Source organism: Tasmannia lanceolata, unplaced genomic scaffold (assembly GCF_043159265.1).
Source record: "Tasmannia lanceolata isolate RefF3 unplaced genomic scaffold, GAP_Taslan_0.1 ptg000008l, whole genome shotgun sequence".
Lineage (NCBI taxonomy): Eukaryota > Viridiplantae > Streptophyta > Magnoliopsida > Canellales > Winteraceae > Tasmannia > Tasmannia lanceolata.
In genome coordinates, this window is record NW_027518685.1 from 7,875,413 (window position 1) to 7,896,664 (window position 21,252).

The following is a 21,252-nucleotide window of genomic DNA, read 5'->3' on the forward strand; positions in this document are numbered from 1 at the left end:
GCAGGTTGTTTAGCCTTAAGCTAATGCAGGTGGGCCCTACATCCTATGTGTATCTAGGCTGTGCAACATAAAGAAAACCATGGGCTGACTATATGCTTCCTAGTCTAGCCATCGGTTCGACTAAGTGTCTGACCGATCGACTCGAGGCCTCCTAACTCTAGGGACACTCACACGACAGGACACACCACATCAATACAAATCAAGACCGACTCCTAACTCTAAAACACCCTAAATATCTAGGACAGACTCCTAACTCTAGGGGAAGATCTTTTTGAAAAGGTTTTGAAGTTTTTTGTATTTTTTGGAGGTTTTGAAGTTATGAAAAATGGTGAAAGTTATGAGAAATATTTACAAAAAATGGTGACTGAAAATGGTGAAAGGGTGTAAAAATGGTGTCTAAAAATGGTGACTGAACTCAGGGTGCCAGCAGCACGCCTGAGCTGCCTACGTACCCCTCAGCTAGGGATCAAGCCATCCGTAGTTCGGACCAGAATTCCTAACTACTCTGCACATGACTCAAGATTTTTTTTGAAATTTTGATTTTTAAAATGTTTTTGGATTTTGAATTGTTTTTGAGATGTTTTTGAATTTTCAAGTGTTTTTTGGAATGTTTTTGTTGTTTTCAAGTATTTTTGAAATGTTTTTATTGTTTTTTTGACACCAGAGAATAAAATCCTATCATCATACGGGTAGGGAGACTTCTGGAATCCCGCAAAGGTTGGACAGCATCCTATGCTTTGCGGGGGAACGAACAGGAAAATAACTCGGCAAGGGTTGGACAGCATCCTATATCTTGCAGGAGCGGGTAAAGATCACGATTTGATGAGAGGATGGACGGAATCCTAACCCCTATGATGACAGGAAAAATTCCTGGACTGACTGTAGGACTGACTCCTGTGCTGAAGACTGTTATAATTACTATTTATAATTACTATACAAGATTACTATTCAAAAATACTATTCATAATTACTATTTATAGGTACTATTCAAAACTACTATTCATAATTACTATTCATAAGTACTATTCAAAACTACTATTCATAATTACTATTTATAAGTACTATTCAAAACTACTATTCATAGTAGGACCCGCTGATGTGGGACCCGCTGTTGTGGGACCCGCTGTGGGACCCGCTGATGTGTGACCTGCTGTGGGACCCGCCGATGTGGGACCCACTGCGGGACCCGCTGGGACCCGCTGTGGGACCCGTTGTGGGACCCGCTGATGTAGGACCCGCGGATGTGGGACCCTCTGTGGGACCCGCTTTGGGACCCTCTGTGGGACCCGCGGCTGTGGGACCCGCTGTGGGACCCGCTGATGTGGGACCCGCTTTGGGACCCGCTTTGGGACCCGCTGTGGGACCCGCTGTGGGACCCGCTGTGGGACCCGTTGTGGGACCCACGGACGTGAGACCCGCGGACGTGAGACCCGCTGTGGGACCCGTTGTGGGACCCGCTGTGGGACCCGCTGTGGGACCCGCTGTGGGACCCGCGGATGTGGGACCCGCTGTGGGACCCGCTGTGGGACCCGCTGTGGGACCCGCGGATGTGGGACCCGCTGTGGGACCCGCTGTGGGACCCGCGGATGTGGGACCCGCTGTGGGTCCCGCTGTGGGACCCGTTGTGGGACCCGCGGATGTGGGACCCGCTGTGGGACCTACTGATGTGGGATCCGCTGTGGGACCCGTGTAGTGCAAAGAATGAATAATTAAAAAATAAAAAAAATGAACTTACACCACAAGAGATCCAGGAAGGTGTTGACAGAGTCGTGCTTGTGTGGGGCCCGCTGATGTGGGACCCGCTGATGTAGGACCCGCTGATGTGGGATCCGCTGGAGGTGGGGCCCGCTGGAGGTGGGGTGGAGGAGATGTGGATGCCGGTGGAGCTCCGGTGGTTGGTTGGGAGGATGCCGGAGAAGGTGGTGGTGATCGGTGGATGGCCGGTCGGAGATGGGTTTGGCCTCGCCGGATTCCGGCTGGGTTGCCGGAGGAGAAGACTCTCTCTCTCTCTCTCCCTCTCTCTCTCTACAGATCTCTCCTCTCTCTCTCTCTACAGATCTCTCCTCTCTCTCTCTCTCTCCCCTCTGCAGATCTCTCTCTCTCTCTCCCTCTCCCTTTCTCTTTTTTCCTCTGGTTTTTCCTTTCTTTTCTTCCTCTGGTTTTTCTTTTTTCTCTTTTTTTTTTTTTCTCCTCCCCCTCTGGTTTCTCCTCGCGAGAGAGAAGAAAACCATCATGAGTCATCATGAGGGGGAGAGAAAGTGAGAGTGGTTGTCCCCCTCATGTCCCCCATTTTCTTAATTTTTTTTAAAAAAAATAAAATAAAAAATCATTACATGCATAGGATACCAAAAGAAAACAAAAAACATAATCATTGCTTACAAATTTTAAAAATCAAAAGAAAATGATGATGTCCCCTTTCTTCTTTCTTTGAATATAATCGGATCCCACATCAACGGGTCCCACACAAACGGGTCCCACACCAGCGGGCCCCACACAAGCGGGCCCCACACAAGCGGGCTCCACACAAGCGGGCCCCACACAAGCGGGTCCCACATTATATATATATATATATATATATTTTTTTTTTTATTTTATAAAAACAGGGTGGTGATATTGACACTACCAATATTGATGGGCGCACTATTGGCGGAAAAATTGATGGGCGCACCATCCAATCGTGTCTTATTCGAAATCTGCTCTGCACCGTTCCAGGATAATTCACCCCCCTTTTCTGGTTTACACTACGGTCCTTTCTCTGCTCGTTCGCTAGGCAAACGTACTCGGATTTTGACGAAATTTTGCGGGGACCTAGCTGGGACCCAAAGCTAGCCTAGGGTTAAGTTTGGGACCCTAGATCATTGATCTGATGGGGTTTTGCACAAAATTGGAAGGTTTAGGGCACGGTCAAAATGAGGTGTCTACAGATGCCCCTCTTTGGCAGAGCGTGCTTGTCGCGCGAATGTCAAAGCTGAACAGACAACACATTTTGACTGGCCCAAAATCAGAGGTTTTTTTTTTTTTTTTTGATTTTTGAAAATGATACTCACAAAGATAACATGGTGAAATAGCCTTTCACCGGACTCTGACTCTACAAACGCTGGTGAGATAGCCTCTCTTGAACTCGTAACTCAATAATGGATGTATGGATGAGATAGCCTCTCTTGCAGAACCTTAAAAGATTGATTTGGCTGCGAGAGAGCCGGGAAAGATATTGGCATGGTTGCGATTGAACCAGAAGCCTAGAATTGACTTGATTGCGAATGAGTCGGAAGGTCAAAAATTTGCTTGGTTGCGAGCGAACCGAGAAGCGAAGGGTTGACTTGACTGCAAATGAGCAAAAATCAGGGATACTGGCCGAGTTGCGAATGAACTATGAGACCGAATAATTGACTTGGTTGCGAATGAACCAGAAAGTCAGGGATTGACTCGACTGCGAATGAGTCAGAGTTAGGGAGATTAGCTTGATTGCGAATGAGTCAAAGGAACGGGAACTGGCTTGGTTGCGAACGAACCGAAGCGAACGAACCGAAAAGCAAAGGGTTTGACTTGACTGCGAGGGAGTCAGAGTCAAGGATACTGGCCTAGTTGCGAATGAACTAGAAAGTGAGGGGTCGACTCGACTGCGAATGAGTCAGAGTCAGGGAGATTAGCTTGATTGCGAATGAATCAAGAAATCAGCAAGAAACTTGGCAGCGAATGAGCCGAAGAGTCTAAGATTTTAGCTTGGTTGCGAATGAACCAAAAGGATGGAATTTGATTTGAGCTGTGAATGAGTTAAGAATTGAAAGATTGACTCGACTGCGAAGGAGTCGAAGTCAGGGAGATTATCTTGATTGCGAATGAATCAAGAAATCAGCGAGAACTTGGCAGCGAATGTGCCGAAGAGTCCGAGATTTTGACCCGGTTGCGAATGAACCAAAAGGCTGGAATGATGACTTGGTTGCGAACGAACTGAAGTCAAAGAGATTAATTTGACTGCGAACGAGTCAAGAGTTTAGAAAACAGGCCTGACTGCGAATGAGTCGGAAACCTAAGATTTTGACCCTGTTGCGAATGAACCAAAAGGTCGAGGATACGAGCTAGACTGCGAATGAGCCAAAACTCAAAGGATTGACCTGGTTGCGAATGAACCGAAAGGTCGAAGATATGCAAACCTGAATTGGGATCTGAGAAGATAGCATCTTGGCAGATGATCAGGGCGGAATGATTAGACAGTTATCATGATCAAACCTATGACCTGGTTGCGAATGAACCGAAAGGTCGAGGATATGAGCGAGACTGCGAATGAGTCAAAACTCAAAGGATTGACCTGGTTGCGAATGAACCGAAAGGTCGAAGATATGCAAGCCTGAATTTGGATCTGAGAAGATAGCATCTTGGCAGATGATCAGGGCGGAATGATTAGACAGTTATCATGATCAAACCTATGACCTGGTTGCGAATGAACCGAAAGGCCGAGGATATGAGCGAGACTGCGAATGAGTCAAAACTCAAGGATTGACCTGGTTGCGAATGAACCGAAAGGTCGAAGATATGCAAACCTGAATTTGGATCTGAGAAGATAGCATCTTGGCAGATGATCAGGGCGGAATGATTAGACAGTGATCATGATCAAACCTATGACCTGGTTGCGAATGAACCGAAAGGTCGAGGATATGAGCGAGACTGCGAATGAGTCAAAACTCAAGGATTGACCTGGTTGCGAATGAACCGAAAGGTCGAAGATATGCAAACCTGAATTTGGATCTGAGAAGATAGCATCTTGGCAGATGATCAGGGCGGAATGATTAGACAGCTATCATGATCAAACCTAAATTGGGATCTGGGAAGATAGCATCTTGACAGATCAACATGGTGGAATGATTAGACAGCTATCATGATCAAACCTAAATTGGGATCTGAGAAGATAGCATCTTGACAGATCAACATGGTGGAATGATTAGACAGCTATCATGATCAAACCTAAATTGGGATCTGGGAAGATAGCATCTTGACAGATCAACACGGCGGAATGATTAGACAGCTATCATGATCAAACCTAAATTGGGATCTGGGAAGATAGCATCTTGACAGATCAACACGGCGGAATGATTAGACAGCTATCATGATCAAACCGAAATTGGGATCTGGGAAGATAGCATCTTGACAGATCACCATGGCGGAATGATTAGACAGCTATCATGATCAAACCTAAATTGGGATCTGGGAAGATAGCATCTTGACAGATCAACATGGCGGAATGATTAGACAGCTATCATGATCAAACCTAAATTGGGATCTGGGAAGATAGCATCTTGACAGATCAACATGGCGGAATGATTAGACAGCTATCATGATCAAACCACTCTAAGAATCAAGAACACGAAACTCAAGGAGGAACAATTTTGATTCAAGAAATCGAGATTTCGATCGATTCCATTACATGATTGATTGTCTCTTGCCGAGAACGTTAGGAGTGTGCGATCTCTGCTGAGAACCAGACACAGGTAACTTGCTGAGGTTTTGAGTATTGACCATTTTTCTAATTTTGCCAGGGATTGAAGGCTGCGCGAGCAAATTCTAGACTCTGCTTGGGAAACTGATTTTCTGGGGAAGTTGACCTTTCAGAGAGTGCACTCGTCTGAGAAGTTTGAAGTTTGGCTCGAGATATACTCGTACATCTCTTATCTCAACTTACTGAAAACATTGGCACTGATTGCCTTTTGTGCTTGATATCTTTTATGACGCAAGTCATAAAAGATGCCCCTAGTATATTGTGTTTCCATGACAGGAGTTTTAAGGAGGCAGGGCAATGATGGTTGAAGAAAAGATGCTTCGTTTCATGAAGGCTCGAGGATGCAAAGTTCTTTTGTATGGAGAGAATAGGACAATAACCATGATGGCTGAGTCTGGAAATCTCTTCTTTCACATGGCTCACTTTTGGAGGCTTAAGGTCTCGGGTAGGTTTGAACAAGATGTCTCCCGCCCCTTCTGATACCTAAACCAGGATTTACTCTGAATTTTCTTCGCAATTTGGAGGACACGCTCTCATTCTTCTAGCACCCGACAGTTTGGACTTTGCAAGGAAAGGGAACACAAATATGAAGGAGGAATAGATTTCCAAGGACTCGGTCAAAGAAGATTCTTGTTGTTCGGAGGACTCGACTCGCTTTCGACTCACTCTTGGATCTGATGTGTTATTTTTCAAGGGTATGGCTTAGCCACTCTTAGAGTATTTCGAAGACCGTGTCAAGAGGTACTATTCTCCTTTTTCGGTGTTTATGTCATGATTATTATCCCTTTCGGATTGCTCGGTTTCAATGCCCCTAGTTTAGATGAATGTTAAAGTAAGCTTGCTGGCACTACTTGGACTCCAAGATTTTACCCTGGTTGAAGACTGTTTCTCCACCTCAATGATTCGCTTTTTCGTTGGAAGTCATTGCCATTGACCAGATTGCCTTGTCAGGTTTTCAATCTGGCGGACCGCTTGCCCTAACTTTTGCCTGGTTCGCCCTTTCGGGTTTTCAATCCAGCGGGCTCGATACCCTAACTTTTGCCTAAGCTGAATTTTCAGTTGTCAACTTAGCGGGTGAATGACCCTAAATTTTGCCTAGACCGCCCTCCTGGGTTTTCAGCCTAACGGGTCTTCAGACTCCATCGTTTTTTCTTCTTGACTTTGAACCTCTGCTTGTTCACCAGAAGGACTTTCTAGGCGGGCTTGGGTTCAAAAGGGTTAGATATCGGAAGTTCAAACGATTTGGATCGAATCTGGTCTTGCCAGACTACCTACGTACCCCAAAAATGGAGGATCAGATCCGCGTAGTTCGCTTTGGGTTTAACAAAGAATGGTTTAGCTTTTTAGCTTCAAAAGTTTGAAAAGGGGATGATTTAGTTTTTATCCCCAAGGATTTGACCGAACCTGAATTGATCAAGTTGCCTACGTACCCCCGAAGAGTTGGGGATCAGGTCCGCGTAGTTCGGGTCGAAATGCCCCTGGTTTGCGGGTGTTTGAAAAGAATGTTTGATTTTGTTGAGGCTCGAAGGTGTTCGCAAAAGGATTTTTTTTAAACTTGGGATTTGTGGCGTTTAAGGCTCTGGCGTCCAAGGATGACCTTCTGATGTTTTGGCATACAAGCTTCTTGAATGGCTAAGGTTCAATGGCTTTGAACTTTTTTTTTTTTTAGGAGTCTGGCGGCATTTCCTGGCAAGACTTCATCTGCACTGTGCAAGCTAGACTGATTGAATTCCCACTTTGTCTTTGAGATCTTGCACTGATATTTGGGATTCTACGACTCTGGGTCTTCTCTGAATGCTGAAGATTTTGAAATTTTCAATCTACTTATCGACTCCGCTTCCTGCGATTCTGATTCTCTTGAGGAGTTGACGCGGGGCATGCTCCCTTCTCCTTTCTTCTCTGGATTCTATCTTATTTTTCTTTGTTCATTCTGATTTTTATTTTTTTGCTTGGATGTGGGGAATGCCCCTACGCCTGGAATGCTTTAACTTGAAATTCCATCGCAATGTATAGCCCAAGTATTCTTTTTGGGGTTCATGCTCTATGCTCATGACTTTGTTGTCTGAAAGTCTTCTCTCAATTTTTCATTCACTGCATTTGATGTTTGGTATTCTTTATTTGAATTTTTTTGCTTTTTTGACCTGTCTGAAGCCGAGGGTGACTCACATTGAACGATGCCAAGGCACGCTTCTGGTTTATCCTCATAGGACCAAGCAACACTTCTTTGAACCCTCTAAATAGGTTTATCGATTCTTTGCGCTCTTCGGGAGATTTTGCCAATCCTTACTTCCCGAGTTTCGGATTTCGATACCACTATCCACGGTATCGATTTCATCTGCAAGTGGCTTTGCTCGACGCTCTTCCTCTCGTTTGATTATCTTTCAAATCACGAGGAGAATTTCATCGGCATCCTCGTCCGAGGAGGGTGTCTTTAGTTATTTTAAACATTAGATCCAAGAGTGAATCATAAAACATTGAAGATATTGAAATCAAACTTTATTGAATTGAAAACTTTCAAGTACATCAATAGTTCTCAACACGCCTCAGTGGGCTCTTCATCAGACTTGACAAGAAAATAAAACACCGACTCTAAATGAAAAAGACTGACAAACAGGACACCCCCTTCTTTTCTTTTCTTTTTTTGACATTGACACTATGACTCACCAACTTTCAACACAAGAGTTGGTATACACTCGATAGAAGTTAAATCTTGAAACATGACATTTGGAACACCTTACTTGAAACATGACACTTGGACGCGGACAAGGACTAGGCACTGAAGTTCAGAAGTACACGTCTTCCTCCATGATGTTGTCGGCTAGTGGTTTCGGTCCTGGTATAGGAATCTCGGAAGAGGCGGTCCCATGCAGTTCTGTCGACCTGGCCCAAACTGCCCTTGAAAACCTGCTGGTGGCATCATGCTCTCTGCCCTGACATTCTTCGGAGGCTCACATTCTGACATTTTTTCTTTCCCTTTCGGTTCATCCCTCTGCTTTGATGCAGCATAAACAGAGGTGGTGGAACCTTTGAAGGGTTGAATAGGTCTAACCGGTGCATAATTCATAAAAGCACAGAGTTCAGGAAGAAGGGAAGAGTCTCCATCTATCTCGTCCTGAATTTTGTGTTTCAATGCCAGGCACTTTTCTGTTGTATGACCAATACCTCTATGGTACTCGCAATACTGATCTCTTCTCCAGTGCTTGGGGAGTGGGTTAGGAATAAGCTTCGGATCTAAAAGTGTCAAACGACCTTCGCTGACCCATTTCTTCATGATAACTTCCTGAGAACATGGTAGCTGAGCGCATTCTCTCCTCAGTCTCTGACCCATCCTCTCTTCCACTTCTATGATTGGCTTCTTAAAAGGTTGACGATAAGGTTCAACATTCTGAACTTCACTGGGAACAAATACAGGCTTCGTCCCACTATGCAAATCAACGTATCTGTCAAGAATTAAACTCTGAACTGATGTTTCTTCTGTCATAATACCCATATCGGCAAACTGCTTAGGAGCTGAATTACATCCGGTAGACAGATATCGTATCTGAGTTTTCATCTCCCTCACTTCTTCAGTTAACATGGCCATCTGACCAAAGAGTTTAACCATCCAGTTTTCCATTCGGATAAGGGCCGACCTTTCAAAAGATTCCTCCATTAGTCGAAGGCTTGATGGAACAGGTGGCATTTCTGAGATAGGACGAATAAGGGATGCAGGATCCAATAATGGTTCATCTGTAGAGATAGCTCCTACCATCGGTAAAGGGCCAACTGATCTTTGCACTGGTTTTTTGGTAGCCCCGGGTTCTCCAACAACTACCTTACCATCCTTGATAAGTTTTAGGATCTTATGCTTCAAGGCTTGGCAACTGTTGGTTGAATGTCCATGAACTCGATGATACTCACAGAAGTCTTGTTCATAAAAGTTGCTAGGAAGAGGATTTGGAGGAGAAGAAGGTTCAGGAAGTTCAAGTTTACCCACTTCGACCAATCCTCTCAAAGCTTTTTCAAAATTCTTCGGCAATGGAGGAATCTCTTTACCTGGCTTCTGAATAGGCTTGTTTCTTTTCTGAGCCACCTTCTTGAAAGGTTGACGAGAGGTCTCCACATTACTGACTTCTTCAGCTGCCACCATAGTCCTCTTTCCGTCTCTAACATCAGTTGAGGTCCTTGTCTTTAGGCCTTTAGCCAGTGCATCCTCTACTTGGGTTCCCGTCTTGATGAGGTGATTGAAATCGAGAAAGTATTGGATAGCCATATGATGATAATACTGTGGAGACAGATTCTTCACCACAATTTTAATCTGATCTTCATCGGACAATCTGTGGGTCATCCGAACAGCTTTTCTTCTCCATCTTCGGATGAAGGAAGTGAAAGTTTCATTATGCCCCTGTTTCAACATTTTCAGATCCCTTTTGGTTACCTCTATCCCTTCCTCCATGGAAAATTGTTCCACAAACTTGTTAGCAATGTCTTCTAAGGTTCGGATCTCTTCAGACTTTAAGCTCAAAAACCATTTCTTAGCAGTTCCGACTAGAGATCGAGGGAATACGAGGGCAATCTGCTCTGGAGAAAGTCCATGTTGCTGTAGAAGAGGAATGACAGATTTCAGATGACTGGTGGGGCATCCCGTCCCATCATACTTGTCAAGATCAGGTACTGTGAACTTAGGAGGAAGAACAACTCCCGGGACTATCATGAAGTCGGACATGCTCAACTTCTTAGGGCCTTGGAACTTTATGCTTTCCATTTCTCGGGTTAGCTTATCCAACCTATCTGTTATCGCTCTGCCCTCATTGGCTCTCTCCAGATGAGGGAGACAATTATCTTCTGCATACTGCTCATCCTCGACATCGTCTTCGACATTCAAAACAGCAAGCCTGGCCATTGCAGGATGTGGGGGAGGTATAAGTGGAATTTGCCGGGGTACAGGTTCTTCAGAAGTAGAACCTCTATCACTTTTCAGACGGACTATCTCCTCACTCATATTATTCATCTGTTGGAGCATAGACTTCATCAACTCATTCATCTCGGCCAGAGTATTTCCAGATTCAGCCATAGGTTCTGGTGTGGGTTGAATAGAAATAGGTACTGCAAATGAGTGAGGTCAATAAGGTCAGATTCCCGCCATGGAATGGACAAACACTATAGCTCAATATAGGGTAATCAAATGAAAATCCCATACACAAGCTGAGACAAAAGATGATACGAGTATATCCTCCCATGGATAAAATCCGGCAGCATAACATCTATGCAAGAAATGTGGTAAGATAAGCACATGGTTTGTCAACGAACCAGAAAAGATAATGATTACGCTCAAGGTTTCTAAAAAAAAAAATCGGCAGCATGACGGCTATACTAGGAGATATGGTACGGTAAGCACATGGTTTGTCAACAAGCCTAAAAAGATAGTGACCACACTCAAGGTATTTAGGAAAAATCCGGCAGCATGACGGCTGTAGTAGGAGAGACTCAGCAACTAAACATGAAGAGTATGCCGTCATGGTCAAGATAAAGCAGGGCTCTCAGCAAGAACACACACTCCGGTACTGATGATGGCAAGATAGACTCATAATCGACATGCGGAGTGATCTGATCAGGATCGATCAAATGATCAGGCTCACGGAAAACAGATCATGACTAAAAGAGCCAAGAATCTTATGATAATCCATAGAATGGATAGATGGGGAAAAATTGATTAGATTAGAAGGAAACCTAACTAAGAAGCAAGCCCTAATCTAATAATAAATATATACATATATATACATCCTAACCAGGGGCACCAACCCTAGTCTAATCTAGCGCAGCCAAGAAAATCTTGACCCAGAAGTGTCTGTGAGTGTACTAGATAACGCGGCGGGTAACCACGGTGTGACTTACCCTCCTACACTACACGGGTAGGCTGACTTCTATCCTAGGCTCACATATGCTGGTCGCACATGTTCGTCCTATATGAGTACATATATATAGTGCCCTAGCAAGGGTTCCCTAATTTTGGTTCTAGAGGGAGCAACTAATATATATACATAATATAATGAAATAAAAGTAGGGCCCAGGCATTTCTGCAGGGTACTATGCTTATGACCATACCCTTGATGTATAACGCCAGCACACCCAGCATTATACAAAGTATGTTCATTGCTCATCGGCTGCTGTAGAACACCAGCACACCCAGTGTCTACGGCTGCAGCTCCGGCGCATAGCTCGGAAATAGATACAACGGTTCCCAACTGGTACGCGTCATATCTATTCCCTAAGGCCAATAATGAAAATGATGAAAGAAATAAAGAATATGACAATGTATGATGTGCAGTGTGTGAATCCCTTGTTTTATTTACGCACCTAATTGGTGCCCCTGGATTTCTAACGATAAAGTTCCAATTTAACTTGGTTTTGACCCAAATTTCTTCAAAATTAATAAAAATGGCATTTTTACAGAGTTAGGCAATGTTCCAAGAAATCCCCAGCAGAGTCGCCAGCCTGTGGAACCAGATCCGGGACGGGCGTGAGGGACGGCGCCCCCGCGCGAGTCTCTAGATCGTCCACGTGAAGGAGAGCCCCACCAAGGAACTCTCGAAAGAGTGCCCCTCACAGCATGAGCGGCGATGTAAAGTGAGATACCTCTCGATTCGGGGACTAGCCCAGATTCGAGGCGTACCTTAAACAAAGAAGAGTCGCCATCCAAGGAAGTGGGCCCTGGATCCCATGCTGTGCTCTGTTGCAACGGATAACCAGAGATATAAAATAGGGTTCGTGCCTGATGACGAATGGGGAAGGGATTAGGCGCCCCCAATTCGCCCAAGTGCTAGCACCTGGTCTCTTATGCCATTTATTATTAATTTTGAAGAGTTTTGGGCAAAAATCATGCGAAATGGGAACAAATATCTCCGAGACAACGTCTAGCTAATCATGCATGTCTCGGAGATGAATAAGAAACACACACAAAAGAAATGAAAGAAGTGTCGCCTACGAATAGCTAGATTATGTGTGACATGCCTGATTGGTGTCTAAGTTCTGGTGGACGAACACATGCATGCTACAACTAAAGATATAGGATCTGTACATGAAAGTAAGAAAACACAACAAAGCATACAACACAACACATGACTTGACACGACAAACCCTAAACTCTAATGCAATGCTTGACTCGGACCAGGATGGCCATCCATCCTAGCTGCACTACGTATCCCGGCCTCGGGAAGAATCAGAGCCAACGTAGTTCGGTGTCTTATGCTAAACTACAATGCCTAAACCTCTAGGACCGCTATCCTAGACTCGATCAACTAGACTCGACTAGTTTTTAAAGCTTTTTGTGCGATTGCTTAAATTCAAGTGGATTGTGATTTTTAGGACTCTCTATATGTCCTAACTAATGCAGGTTGTTTAGCCTTAAGCTAATGCAGGTGGGCCCTACATCCTATGTGTATCTAGGCTGTGCAACATAAAGAAAACCATGGGCTGACTATATGCTTCCTAGTCTAGCCATCGGTTCGACTAAGTGTCTGACCGATCGACTCGAGGCCTCCTAACTCTAGGGACACTCACACGACAGGACACACCACATCAATACAAATCAAGACCGACTCCTAACTCTAAAACACCCTAAATATCTAGGACAGACTCCTAACTCTAGGGGAAGATCTTTTTGAAAAGGTTTTGAAGTTTTTTGTATTTTTTGGAGGTTTTGAAGTTATGAAAAATGGTGAAAGTTATGAGAAATATTTACAAAAAATGGTGACTGAAAATGGTGAAAGGGTGTAAAAATGGTGTCTAAAAATGGTGACTGAACTCAGGGTGCCAGCAGCACGCCTGAGCTGCCTACGTACCCCTCAGCTAGGGATCAAGCCATCCGTAGTTCGGACCAGAATTCCTAACTACTCTGCACATGACTCAAGATTTTTTTTGAAATTTTGATTTTTAAAATGTTTTTGGATTTTGAATTGTTTTTGAGATGTTTTTGAATTTTCAAGTGTTTTTTGGAATGTTTTTGTTGTTTTCAAGTATTTTTGAAATGTTTTTATTGTTTTTTTGACACCAGAGAATAAAATCCTATCATCATACGGGTAGGGAGACTTCTGGAATCCCGCAAAGGTTGGACAGCATCCTATGCTTTGCGGGGGAACGAACAGGAAAATAACTCGGCAAGGGTTGGACAGCATCCTATATCTTGCAGGAGCGGGTAAAGATCACGATTTGATGAGAGGATGGACGGAATCCTAACCCCTATGATGACAGGAAAAATTCCTGGACTGACTGTAGGACTGACTCCTGTGCTGAAGACTGTTATAATTACTATTTATAATTACTATACAAGATTACTATTCAAAAATACTATTCATAATTACTATTTATAGGTACTATTCAAAACTACTATTCATAATTACTATTCATAAGTACTATTCAAAACTACTATTCATAATTACTATTTATAAGTACTATTCAAAACTACTATTCATAGTAGGACCCGCTGATGTGGGACCCGCTGTTGTGGGACCCGCTGTGGGACCCGCTGATGTGTGACCTGCTGTGGGACCCGCCGATGTGGGACCCACTGCGGGACCCGCTGGGACCCGCTGGGACCCGCTGTGGGACCCGTTGTGGGACCCGCTGATGTAGGACCCGCGGATGTGGGACCCTCTGTGGGACCCGCTTTGGGACCCTCTGTGGGACCCGCGGCTGTGGGACCCGCTGTGGGACCCGCTGATGTGGGACCCGCTTTGGGACCCGCTTTGGGACCCGCTGTGGGACCCGCTGTGGGACCCGCTGTGGGACCCGTTGTGGGACCCACGGACGTGAGACCCGCGGACGTGAGACCCGCTGTGGGACCCGTTGTGGGACCCGCTGTGGGACCCGCTGTGGGACCCGCGGATGTGGGACCCGCTGTGGGACCCGCTGTGGGACCCGCGGATGTGGGACCCGCTGTGGGACCCGCTGTGGGACCCGCGGATGTGGGACCCGCTGTGGGTCCCGCTGTGGGACCCGTTGTGGGACCCGCGGATGTGGGACCCGCTGTGGGACCTACTGATGTGGGATCCGCTGTGGGACCCGTGTAGTGCAAAGAATGAATAATTAAAAAATAAAAAAAATGAACTTACACCACAAGAGATCCAGGAAGGTGTTGACAGAGTCGTGCTTGTGTGGGGCCCGCTGATGTGGGACCCGCTGATGTAGGACCCGCTGATGTGGGATCCGCTGGAGGTGGGGCCCGCTGGAGGTGGGGTGGAGGAGATGTGGATGCCGGTGGAGCTCCGGTGGTTGGTTGGGAGGATGCCGGAGAAGGTGGTGGTGATCGGTGGATGGCCGGTCGGAGATGGGTTTGGCCTCGCCGGATTCCGGCTGGGTTGCCGGAGGAGAAGACTCTCTCTCTCTCTCTCCCTCTCTCTCTCTACAGATCTCTCCTCTCTCTCTCTCTACAGATCTCTCCTCTCTCTCTCTCTCTCCCCTCTGCAGATCTCTCTCTCTCTCTCCCTCTCCCTTTCTCTTTTTTCCTCTGGTTTTTCCTTTCTTTTCTTCCTCTGGTTTTTCTTTTTTCTCTTTTTTTTTTTTTCTCCTCCCCCTCTGGTTTCTCCTCGCGAGAGAGAAGAAAACCATCATGAGTCATCATGAGGGGGAGAGAAAGTGAGAGTGGTTGTCCCCCTCATGTCCCCCATTTTCTTAATTTTTTTTAAAAAAAATAAAATAAAAAATCATTACATGCATAGGATACCAAAAGAAAACAAAAAACATAATCATTGCTTACAAATTTTAAAAATCAAAAGAAAATGATGATGTCCCCTTTCTTCTTTCTTTGAATATAATCGGATCCCACATCAACGGGTCCCACACAAACGGGTCCCACACCAGCGGGCCCCACACAAGCGGGCCCCACACAAGCGGGCCCCACACAAGCGGGTCCCACATTATATATATATATATATATATATTTTTTTTTTTTATTTTATAAAAACAGGGTGGTGATATTGACACTACCAATATTGATGGGCGCACTATTGGCGGAAAAATTGATGGGCGCACCATCCAATCGTGTCTTATTCGAAATCTGCTCTGCACCGTTCCAGGATAATTCACCCCCCTTTTCTGGTTTACACTACGGTCCTTTCTCTGCTCGTTCGCTAGGCAAACGTACTCGGATTTTGACGAAATTTTGCGGGGACCTAGCTGGGACCCAAAGCTAGCCTAGGGTTAAGTTTGGGACCCTAGATCATTGATCTGATGGGGTTTTGCACAAAATTGGAAGGTTTAGGGCACGGTCAAAATGGGGTGTCTACAATATCATAAATAATAATTATTTTATGTAGCTAAGGTGCAAATAAATTAGTCTTATCGTGTTTTTTTGGACGATTCTCACTCTATGGATGAGAGAGTAGTAATTTATATGGAAACCGCAAAATCTTTAGTGTTAACAAAATCCCGAATTTCATGAGAGAGAGAGAGAGAGAGAGAGAGAGAGTTAACAAAATATTCCCCAAAAAATAGGGGCCCAACTTTTACGAAAAAAAATCTAAACCTATGTAGTTACGGAAGGGAGAGAGAGAGAGGGAGGGAGAGGAGAGAGAGGAGAATTAACAGAAAAAATCCCAAAAATTACTGCAGTAAATAAGGATTATTATCCTTTCCTAATCTTTTTGGTTTGAAAATTTTGGGTTAAACGGGTCCTCTATATTTGTAGAAAATGGGCTTTTAGTAGTCTTCTCTTGTAGGTCTATACTGGAACTTAGCATGATGTTGAAATGGGGATGAAAAGCCATTATTTTGGTTATTCAGAAACGTGTAACAGCTCAAGAGGTTTTATTTAGTTTATGATGGCTTATTTAACTTCTGGTTGTAGTTTTGAGATATGTCATTGTTATATAAGACCTATCTACAGCCGACTTGTATGTTGATGAAAGGGCCATTGAAGAAAATATAAAAGCCAAAATAAATTACTAGGGAAAAACGATCTTACCTTGACGAATTCAAACTCTCCTCTTCCAATCCTTCTGAGGGTTCTCTTATTGTTGTTGGTCTCTCCCTAAGCATCCGAGATTCGACACCATGAAATACTCTGCAGAAAAGAAAGAGTGAAAGGAAGAAAAGGATTGAAATGCAACGAAACTTCACCATTTTCTCCCCACCCTTTTTTTAAATTATATTCACGTCAACAGCATACATGCATATATATAGGTTGCTTGGAAGACTAGCAAGTTAACCCACACGTTTGGACTCTTTACAATCCTAATTACAAATGCATTTAACTTCCTACATAATAGCTTGTAGATAACTATAGAACTTCCATTCAACTAAAAAACTCTACACAAAGAAAGATAAACATCCCAAACACAAATACCGACTCGTCCAACTGTGGATAAGACTAAGTAGATAACTGTTGCCATGGTCTAGTAGCCATCTCTGTTTCTCACGTAACCAATTTCAACCTGCGATTTAACAGGGGTGAATTTTTTTAAAATGACAAGATAATTAGTAAGGGAAAGGATGTGGGAGAGATAGGAGAGAATTTATAGATAGAATGGAATATGAGGAGAGATTTTAGGGAGAAAAAGGAAGTGGTGGGATCCAATTAACACAATAAATTGCCGGATTTTTTTGGCATTATTTCCATAATGTGTAGTCCCACTATAGATCGGAGGGGTAGGATCATCCTATGTAAACGCTTTTTTGGGCACAACCAATTTACGTTTTTTTTTTTTTTGAAATGGCATATATTATAAAAGAAACAGAAGGGACACCCGAAAGGGAATACCCAAAGAAATAGAACAAAAAAAAAAAAAAAAAAACTAATTACAAAATGACTAGGCCATCAAATAGGAAATTGATTAGACAAATTCATCGAGATGCATACCACTCATCTTCTAGCCAAAGCGTCCGCCTTCTCGTTAGCAGACCTTCTAACATGAATCAACTTAATATCTGATTCCGCTAATATATCTTCCATTTCGTCAAAAAGATCCAAAAACCTCCAAGGTGGAGCCATCCCACCCTCAGCCACCGGATAACATTAAACGAATCCCTTTCAACAATTACACTCTTCGGACGGTCCCTACTCACCTTTTTTATGCCATTGAAAGCCGCTTGGACTTCCGCCTCCGTAGCGTCAGTCACACCTAAAGGGCCCCAAAAAGACCAAAGAACCTTGCCGGCATCATCACGACATAAACCTCCCACCCCGGCTGGACCAGGATTCCCAAAGCAAGCACCATCGAAGTTTATTTTTAACACTCCTTGAGGCGGTGGTTCCCATCTCTGCACAACTTTATTAGCCCACTCACTACTCAAGCACACCACCCCCCATCCTTCCCAAAGATCAAACGCTGAGACAAACCGGAAAGATGGTTGGCATCTTGTCCAATTAATAACCAAAGCAATTATCCGCATATAAAGATAATGAGGAGCCTTGGACATTCCCTCAAACACCCGCGTATTTCTCTCCTTCCATATCACCCACCAAGTGGCAAGCAAGCATACTTCCCACAAAATTTTCCTTTTCTTCTTCCAAGGCACAAAGCTCCATTGTTGCAACAACAATTCAATAGATCTAGGGAAAATCCAGCTGATTCCAAATCTCAGAAATATGCGACCCCATATAGACCGGGTGAACGAACAATGCATAAATAGATGATCCGCAGATTTCCAATCCGCAAGACATAGGGGGCAATGATCAACAAGTCACATACCTTGGTTTCTCAGAAAGTTAATGGTTTGAATCCTGTCGCGACATGCGGCCCAACCAAAGATACTAACCTGCGGCGGAGAATGAAATTTCCACACCTTTGCTGAAAAAGAGGGAGTCGGGAAGGGCATTAGGCTCGTATAGAAAGATCTGACAGAAAAAAACCCAGAAGAATCTGCAGTCCATATTCTCGTATCCATCCCCTTTCTTTTAATGTAGCCATTATCCAAAAGCCTCCTAAGTCTAGCCCCAGAATCTAACTCCCAAGCAAAGAACCTTCTTCTATAAGCCGGGCACCATTCCCAAACACCATCCCTACTAACCATACACTCACTCACCATAGCTTCTTTATTCACCGCAACCCGAAAAATTTCCGGGAACAACAACCTGAGTGGGCTATCACCACTCCATAAATCACTCCAAAACTTAGCTTTATCCCCTCCATAAACCCTAAATCTAATATTCAGGTTGAATAGGGGGGACATTTTTAAAATATCTCTCCACACTGTTAGCCCCTTTGACTTAAAATTATCGAAAGACTCCCACCCTCCGGGTTGACAACCATACTTACTACAAATGACCCTAACCCACAAATGAGATCTTTCTTCGCCAATTCTCCATAACCACTTTCCAAGCAAAGCGTGGTTAAACTCCCTAAATCTTCTAATCCCCAAACCACCCACCTTGATGGGCACACAAACATCCTTCCAACTCACCAGAGAGATTCCTTTTTTGTCCTCATTACCTCCCCACAAAAATCTACGTTGGATCATTTCAATCCTCAACGAGACACTGACAGGACACTTGAAAAGAGACATAAAATATACAGGAATATTTGCTAAGACTGCCTTGAGTAAAACCAATCTTTCACCTCTCGATACTAAATTTCTCTTCCAAGTATCCAACCTACGCCCAATCCTTTCTAAAATCGGCTCCCAAAATGCCTTATTTGGTCTTCCAACCCCCAAGGGCAGACCCAAATATGAGGCCGGAAGATTATCCATCTCGCAACCCAATAACCTCGCGAACTTTAGAGCCTCATCCAAGGGGACATTCAACGCAAACAATCTAGACTTATGAAAATTAGATCTTTGACCCATTAACATTTCATAACATCTCAAAGCGGACTTTAAATTTAACACTTGGGATCTCTCCGGAACGCAGAACAAGAGCGTATCATCCGCGAACTGGAGGTGAGAGACCTCCACACAGTCTCTCCCAATACTGAAGCCATTGAACAACCCTACATCGCATCCTTTAGCTACCAATCTACTCAGAGTTTCCGCCACGATGACAAACAAGAAGGGAGATAAAGGGTCCCCTTGCCGAAGACCACGGGAAGACTTAAAAAAGCCTTTAGGAGACCCATTTAACAACATAGAAAACCACGTCGAGGATACACAAGACTTAATCCATCTGCGCAATCTACTCCAAAAACCCATTTTAGGAAACAGGAAATCTAAACAGTCCCATTCCACTCTATCGTAAGCCTTTTCCATATCCAATTTGCAAATAATTCCTCGCCTACGATAATAATCTATGGCCTCATTGGCAATAAGGGAGCAATCTAATATTTGTCTCTTCGCTACAAAAGCACTTTGATAATCAGAGATAACTACCGGTAGAACTTTCTTCAAGCGCTCCGCTAGAACCTTAGCCAAAGCTTTATATAAACTACCCACAAGACTAATAGGACGGAAATCTGCAATTTTTGTTGCCCCCGCTACTTTAGGAACAAGAGTGATGAAGGTAGCCCCCGTGCCCTTGTCCATCTCCATACCATTAAAAAACTCCATGAAAAAATCTAATATTTCCTTTCTCACATATTCCCAACAAGATTGGAAAAAGGCAAGACAAAAACCGTCCGGCCCCGGAGCTCTATCTTTGCTCAGAGCAAAAACCCCTCTCTCAATCTCCTCCTCCTCAAACGGTTTTTCCAACTCCGCACACAAAGATAGATCCAAACTGCTAAAGTCAAGATGCTCCGGAGTTGGTCTGGGACCCCCATCCGAAGTATATAAGGAATTGTAAAACTGTAAAACAACTCTGGAAATCTCATCTTTACCCGATACTGCCACTCCCATATCTACTAAAGAATCTATCCTATTTCTCCTCCTCCTTCCACTGGCCACGGCATGAAAGTATGCCGTATTTTTATCCCCCTCCTTTATCCACCTATCTCTTGTTTTTGTCTCCATGAGATTTCCTCGTGTAACAACACCCCTTTGTGCTCTTCTTTTATCCTACCAAGCTCCTCCCTCAAATCAAAAGACCCAAGCCCATTATCCTCGAGGTCCTTAATTTCCCCTATTCTACTTTCCAACCACACTTTCCGGGTTAGATCAATACTCCTTTGCTCCTTCACCCACTCCCTTAATTTCTCCTTCACAAATCTTAGCTTCCTACCGAATCTAACATCAGATGGACCCACAGATTCATAGGATGTCCATCAGCTACCTAGCTTCTCTACCATGCTAGGGACCAATAACCATGCAATCTTGAATCTGAAAGGAGGGGGACCCCAAGATTCCATTCTCGGGTCCAAAATGATAGGGCAGTGATCCGAGACCGAATGAACAATGGACCTTTGAAAAACCTCAGGGACCAGCTTCAACCATCCATGACAAAAGAGAAATCGATCAATCCTACTCTGAGACTCACCCCGACACCACGTGAATCGAGATCCAGCCAATGGAAGATCAATTAATTCATTTTTTGCAATGAACTCATCAAATGACCTCAAGTTTTTAACCGATATCCTACACCCCAATCTTTCACCAACAAACCTAATCTCATTAAAATCACCCCCAATGCACCAAGGATGGTCTCATCTCCCCCTAACCCCATTTAGCTCCTCCCATAACAACCCTTTCTCCGCTCCTAACGAAGGGCCATATACCCCAGTAAAAGTTACGCATAAAGCATCCTCCGTCTTCAAAAGGAACAACCAATTTACGTTGCAGCCCAAAAATGGACGGTTTGGATGTGCCTTCCTGTCCTTGGCAACAAGCATTTACAATAACCACACACACGCCCAAAAAAAAAAAAATGTGCACATTAAACAACCAACGGGGGAAGAACCTCACAAATAAAACTG

The 21,252-nt window shown here is 44.2% G+C and overlaps 1 protein-coding gene across 1 annotated transcript in view; it reads right to left on the bottom strand.

The window, feature by feature from the left end:
* Positions 1 to 16,628, bottom strand: part of LOC143884198 (putative pectate lyase 5) — a 34,483-nt gene extending 17,855 nt beyond the window's left edge. Inside the window, exon 1 of the mRNA XM_077387635.1 lies at positions 16,434 to 16,628. Coding sequence (XP_077243750.1) covers positions 16,434 to 16,591 — 158 coding nt within the window. The 5' untranslated portion in view covers positions 16,592 to 16,628. The remainder of the gene's footprint in view (positions 1 to 16,433) is intronic.
* Positions 16,629 to 21,252: the final 4,624 nt, after the last annotated feature.